This window comes from Benincasa hispida, chromosome 1, assembly GCF_009727055.1.
Source record: "Benincasa hispida cultivar B227 chromosome 1, ASM972705v1, whole genome shotgun sequence".
Classification (NCBI taxonomy): domain Eukaryota; kingdom Viridiplantae; phylum Streptophyta; class Magnoliopsida; order Cucurbitales; family Cucurbitaceae; genus Benincasa; species Benincasa hispida.
The window spans coordinates 77895809-77903026 of NC_052349.1; the positions used below are offsets into that span (position 1 = coordinate 77895809).

General features: G+C 42.4%; 1 protein-coding gene across 1 annotated transcript; it reads left to right on the forward strand.

Annotated features, from left to right (window-relative positions):
* Positions 1-2434: 2434 nt before the first annotated feature.
* LOC120079311 (uncharacterized protein K02A2.6-like) lies at positions 2435-3073 on the forward strand. The gene is made up of 2 exons (XM_039033467.1): positions 2435-2536; positions 2735-3073. The coding sequence occupies exons 1-2, from the start codon at positions 2435-2437 to the stop codon at positions 3071-3073; spliced, it is 441 nt and encodes a 146-aa protein (XP_038889395.1).
* The last annotated feature ends 4145 nt before the right edge of the window (positions 3074-7218 follow it).

A 7218-nucleotide genomic window follows, 5' to 3' on the forward strand; every position in this document is an offset into this window, starting at 1 on the left:
TCAATTTTTTGAAGGACATTTTGACAAAGAAGAGAAGAGTCAGTGAGAAGGAAGTAATAGTGCTAACGCAAGAGTGTAATGCGTTAGTAAGCAACAGTCTACCAAAGAAGCAGAAGGACCCTGGGAGCTTCATAGTTCCTTGTTCGATAGGAGGATTGGATGTGGGTCATGCGTTGTGCGATGTAGGAGCCAACATTAATCTCATGCCACTTTCAATTTTTAAGAAATTGGGGATTGGCGAAGCACAACCTACTTTTGTTACTCTTCAGCTTGCTGACAGAATAATTAAGTACCCAGAAGGGAAGATTGAAGACGTTCTGGTGAAGGTTGACAATCCCATATTCCCAGCAGACTTTATTATCGTGGACTATGAAGCAGATAGGGAGGTACCAATTATCCTTGGACGCCCCTTTTTAGCTACTGGGAAAATTTTGATTGACGTGCATAAAGGTGAATTAACTATGCGCATGGACAATGAAGACGTGAAGTTTAATGTGCTCAATGCATCAAATGTCCTAGATAGTGAAGATTTTCAACTTAACAGTATTGAGTTGCCTGAAGAAGAGACCCATATATGTGAGGTCCTCGCGTTGGAGGAGAACTTGAAAGAATCAGAGCCGCCAAGTCTGAGTGAGCGGCAGACAAAACTAATGCATCCATCACTTGAAGAACCACCAGAACTCGAGTTGAAACAGTTACCTGAACACTTGAAATATGCATTCCTTGGAATCAACAACACTTTACCTATGGTCACTTTCGCAAATCTTAGAGAGCCTACTGAGCAATCTCTCTTACAAATGCTGAAAAAGCACAAGCGTGCAATAGGCTGGACGCTTGCGGATATCTGTGGCATTAGTCAATCTTATTGCATGCATAAGATTAGGCTAGAAGAAGGGATGTCGGGGTCAATCGAGCCACAAAGAAGGCTGAACCCCATAATGAAAAAAGTCCTCAAGAAAGAAATTTTAAAATGGTTAGATGCAAGAGTTATTTATCCTATATCCGACAGTAGTTAGGTAAGTCCAGTCTAATGCATTCCCAAGAAAGGGGAAAGATTGTGATAGTCAACAACAATAATGAACTCATACCCTCGAGGACTGTCACGGGCTGGCACATCTGTATGGATTACAAGAAGCTCAACGTAGCAACTAAGAAATACCACTTCCCCCTTCCTTTCATTGATCAAATGCTTGACAGACTTGCGGGCAAAGAACTTTATTGCTTTCTTGATGGATACTCTGGTTACAACCAAATTTTGATAGATCTGGAAGATCAGGAGAAGACTACGTTTACTTGTCCCTTTGGAACATTTGCATTCAGATGCATACCCTTTGGGCTGTGTAACGCACCTGGGACATTTCAAAGATGTATGATGGCTATCTTCTCTGACTTCCTAGAAAAGACCGTTAAAGTCTTCATGGACGATTTTTCAATCTTTGGAGACTCATTCCAGTCATGCCTAGATAATTTGGAGGCCATTCTCACTCGATGCGAGTAAACAAACTTGGTGCTGAATTGGGAGAAATGTCACTTCATGGTGACTGAAGGAATTGTCTTAGGTCACAAATTATCTAAGGCTGGCTTGGAAGTAGATGAAGCCAAAATAGATGTCATAGCAAAACTTCCACCACCATCAAATGTTAAAACTTTACGAAGTTTTCTAGGGCATGCTGGCTTCTATAAACGGTTCGTTACAGGATTCTCTCAGATTGCGCGACCTCCAAGCACATTACTAGAGGCGAACCAGCCTTATGACTTTAATGAAGACTGCACTGACGCGTTTGAAACCTTGAAGTATGCGTTCACGAAAACTCCAGTACTGATAGCACCGGACTGGACGTAGCGCTTTATTCTCATGTACGACACGAGTGATGTGGCAGTAGGAACAATGTTAGGGCAGAAAAAGGGTAATTTGACACATCCCATCTTCTACGTGTCCAAAACACTAAATGACTCTCAGAAACACTACACCATTCTTGAAAAAGAAATGTTGGTTGTAGTGTTCGGAATTGAAAAGTTTCGATCTTACTTAGTTGGTGCGTCAGCCACCATATACACCAACCACTCAGCCATAAAATTCCTGATGAGCAAAAAGGACATGAAGCCAAGGTTGATAAGATGGGTGCCACTGCTACAGGAGTTTGATATTGATATCCAGGAGAGAAAGGGAACAGAAAATCAGGTGGCTGACCACCTGTCCAGGCTAGAGAATCAAGAAATGCAAGTCCAAGAAAGTGAAATCAAGGACGCATTTCCTGATGAAAGCCTGTTTAGAGTTGAAGGCAGGGAACTTGGTATGCAGACATAGTCAATTATTTAACCACCAAGCAATTCCCTGGGAACTTCAACTCTCAGTAAAAGAAATGGTTAGTTCATGACAGCAAGTTTTATTTTTGGGATGAACCGTTTCTATATAAACGACCCTGACTCCATAATGTGTCGATGCGTTCTGGAGGAAGAGACACAACGCATCTTAGCTGAGTGTCATGACTCTCCTTATGAAGGGCATTTTGATGGGAAAAGAACCGTAGCAAAGGTCCTTCAAAGCGGATACTTTTGGTCCACCCTCTTTAAAGACGCGAGGGAGTTTGTTTGAAAATGTGACCCCTGCCAATACACTGAGAATATTTCTTCAAGGGACGCAATGCCCTTGAACAATATTCTTGAAGTTGAGCTGCTCAATGTTTGGGGCATAGATTTTATGGGACCTTTTCCTCTGTCCTGTGGCTAATAGTACATCCTGTTTGCAGTAGATTATGTATCTAAGTGGGTAGAAGCAATAGCCTGTGCTAGGAATGATGCGTCCACTATATCTAAGTTTCTTATCAAGAACATCTTTACACGCTATGGAACGCCAAGAGCCCTGATAAGCGACGAAGGTACGCACTTCATTAATCGCATCATTTCCAAATTACTTGCAAAATATAATGTCAGGCACAAGATCGCTACTGCTTACCACCCACAAACAAATGGTCAAGCAGAAGTATCAAATCGAGAAATGAAATGTATCCTGGAGAAAGTCGTCAATGCAATGCGAAAGGATTGGGCACAGAGGTTGGATGAAGCACTCTAGGCCTACAAGACTGCTTACAAAGCTCCTATAGGTATATCTCCATACTCTCTTGTGTTTGGAAAAGCTTGTCACTTACCTTTAGAGTTAGAGCACAAGGCATTTTGGGCAGTTAAGAAGCTAAACATGAACTTGAACGCCACGGGCACTTAACACAAACTTTAGCTCAATGAGCTCGATGACTGGCGATTGAATGCGTATGAGAACATCAAGCTATACAAAGAGAAGACAAAGCATTGGCATGACCAACACATCAGTAAGAAAGAACTTGTTGTTGGCCAAAAAGTTCTATTGTTCAATTCATGACCACGTTTGTTTCCAGGGAAACTAAAATCCACGTGGTCAAGACCCTTTATCATTAAGACAATCTTTCCACATGGAACCGTAGAAATAACACGAGAAGATGGCACCAACGCATTCAAAGTAAATGGCCAAAGAGTGAAGCCTTACTTTGAAGATGGACTGGAACGCCAAAAGTCATCACTCGCACTATGCAAAGCCAGTTGAGGCCCCGTCGAAGTATCCCTACGTTTGCATCACCATATATTCCAGGGACGCTTCCTTTATCCTTGTCTTTTTGCATTTTGTAATTTACGATGCGTTTGAGTTTGTTGATTTATTTGTTTCTATTTTAAGATTGATTGTACCTTGTTTTTGCCTTCAAAGTGGAAACTTGTTGTTTTTCTTTAAAAGTTGTGTATAATCAAGTTGGGAATAACGGACGCGTTAGATGCAAGTCTAACGCATGGCACAGTTGAAGGGACGCGTCTCGAGAATACAAAAGCACTCGAGTGCTTAGAAACCCGAGGTGTCCCTTCAGCTTTACATTTATTACAGATGTCAGGCGCCGCCTGACGTCGGCCATTCATTCTGTCTCAGCCTATAAAAAGAACCAACGATTCGAGTGCAAAACGAAAAAGAAAACTTAGCCTCTCCGTCTCCCTTGCTTCCGATTTGCTCAAGCTTCTCCGGCCACAATGTCGTCCGCCTCAGACAGCCAGAACCAGACCGTGTTAGCGTTAGGGAATGATCTCACCAGAAGTTCCTATTCCTCTTCCCATTTTATATTCACCTCCCCGAGCCCCAAAAACTACACCAAAAACCCTTGCCCAAACCCAACCCACGCAATGATGGAGCCACCTCTTGCCTTTCCCACGATTCGTCTAGGTCGAAACCTTCCACAAAACATCCACAAACATTCCTTCCCCAAAACCTGCCAAAGCATCATTACCCCTCCACCAATACCTCAACTTAACATAAAGATCCCTCAACCAAAAAACCCAAAATCATCCTATAAGCTAAGGCCAAACACCTATAAAACCGGGATGGCATCCGTCATTCACGGTCGCCTCTAAAATCCTACACCAAGCCTTGCCCCTCCCACATCATTCCTACATCACTATGGTAACTGGTCCAAACGCATTTGACCCACTCCCACCAAACCCCACAACGCACCATCACCAGCTTTCGATCACCACACTCCACTTGTTGAGTAATCCAGCCCTTAGCCACCATTATCCAGTGAATCAGACGTGTCGAGCCAACCACCTCATTTGCCTATTTTCATATCCTCCCTGACCTCATACCCCAGTGGTCACCTCCTTCATTTACTCCACCATAACCCTTCTCTAACAGTCCTGCATTAGAGTGGTCAATCATTGAAGAGTTGGCAGAATTGCTCGACTGACGAGCATGAAGTTTTTGTGCAATTTGGCTGTCTCTCAATCAAACTAAGAGGAAGTATAGTGGATGCGTCAGACCTACCTAACCATCAGCTTCATTAGATTGAAGTGAAAGTGATATGCTATTGATGCCTGAAGAGGAATTGGAAGAAATAATAGAGAAAGGAAGAAGAAGAAAGATAGAAAAGAAGGGGAGAATTGGCCCTGACGCGTCTCAATCACGCCCATCCGACTGTGTGAATGAGGGCCCTTAAAAATTAAAAAAGAGTAAAACAAGGAAAAGACGTTAATATTGGAGGAAGAAGAAGATGAGCAATCTGTATCCGGCCCTGAGGATGCAGCGCATGGAAATAGCTCAAGGCACGACGCACTAGAGTAGGAATTGGAAGACTATCAGCCCACAAGGCAAGGGTGAAGGAAGACGGCTCTCCAAAGGGAATTGGAGAATGAATTGAGAGAACTGGCAAGTGAAGCCAAAGAGCATGCGATAGGAAAACGCAAAGTAACCGATGCGTTACCTAAGAAGACCCGGGAAGAAAGTGTCAATTTAGTGACATACTCGTAGAAAAGGGCTTCTTTTCCAAGCGCCACCCTCTTCCAATATATATAACAGAAACAATAAACGCATTGGGGTGGATCAGTTTTGCGTTGGGCACACACGTATTTGGCCCAACCTCATCCGCATGTTCTACAACAGTGAGTTTGATATGGAGAAGAGCACAACTTTCGTTGATGGGGTGTTAGTGCATTTCTCAACTGACAAGATCAATGAAGTGTTCAACATTGACAGTAATAAGGACGCGGAAGGAAATCACATCTTGGAGTAGCCAACGCCAAGCCAATTAGAAGATGCGTTAAGGACGGTAGCAAAACTTGGAAGCAAATGGCAAACATCAAGAAACGGGGCAAAAATGTTTTATTCTAGGAATTTAATTCCAGACGTGAATTTATGGTATTACTTGATCAAACGGAGCATCATGCCTACAATGCATGATGAAACATTATCAAAGGAACGCATCTTGGCTACCTATTGCGTCATGCAGTACATCCCTTTGGACGTTGGAAGAATTATAAGGGATTAAATCAAGGCCATCAAGACTAAGCGAAGAGGGCAACTCTATTTTCCATGGCTGATCTGTGCACTATGCGAACACAGGGGCATCCCTTTAGGGGATGATCATGAAGATATTGATGGCTTGATAGATATAAAGTTAGTAAGGCGTCTACTTCGCGGTTCGCTGCATCAACCTGCCTTACATACCAAGGTAGTGGCAACCAAGCCTCGATCATCAAAACGCACCCCCAAAAGAAGATGCGTCCAGATTGTTGAACACAACGATGAAGCTTCAGAGCACGAAGAACATGAAACTGAGCTTGAACTTCCGGATGAAGAAACGCAACCAACCCTCAATTTTACTCTCCATGACTCACCATTGGCCCCGCCAGAAGGGAGTCCTGATCAAACGCATCAAGAGCATACTCAAATAGATCAAGACATCCTTTATTCCCTTCCTTCGCCCCCACCAAGTCCAATTCCCAACTTTGTGTCTCCTCCAATAATCTTTGAACCAACTGAGCTAGGGTCAAGCAACGCAACAAATTTTGAAGACCCAGTTGGAAGAAATTAAGAACCAACCCCACCTTGACACAACGCTGATTTAGAAGAGTTGAAAACTTTTATTAGTGATCAGCTCAGACCACTGGTCGCGTCCATCGACGTTCTCTAACAACAGAATCGGGTTCTAAGGGATTATCTAAGGCAACAAACAAGACAGATGCAAGACCAATTCGTTTATACAACGCAGTACATCAATCACATCTTGGTTGGAATGTTTGCTCTGCCTCCACTGCCTACCCATCTTAGAAACCCTCTGAGCTTTATGGATGAAGACCCTGGAGAAGAACATAGAGATGACGCACCTGCACAATAAAGTTTTGGGGTATTGGGTTATTTTTATATGTTGATTTAATTGGTATTCTTTTGTATTTGCTTGACTTGTTTGTTTACTTTATGTGAATTTATGAAAATGAATGAGAAATTCCTATCATTTTGTTTCTTGCGTTTGACCTTAGCATACTTTATTTTTGTTCTTTAGATATTTTCTAAGTCTTGTGCGTTGCCTAACCTCAATAATATCAACTATATGAAATCTATAAGTATAGAGTAGGCGTTAGGAAAATTAACAAGGCCTGAACTTCTCTAAAAAGACAAGTTTACTTTCTAACGCGTGCAAGCTTCAAGTCTTAAAACTCCTTTCGGACTCTCAAAGCCTTTTTGAAATTTTGTTTCTCTTTCAGCAACGAGGATTTAGCTCGTCTCCAAATTTGGGATGAGTATAGCTCATCTCCAATTTTGGGGATGAGGGAAATCCGAGTTAAGACGCATCAACGAGTACATCATAAAGAAAAGGGAACAAAATAAGAAAAATGTTAAACGCAATCCTCTATCATTACTTCAAAAGAAAA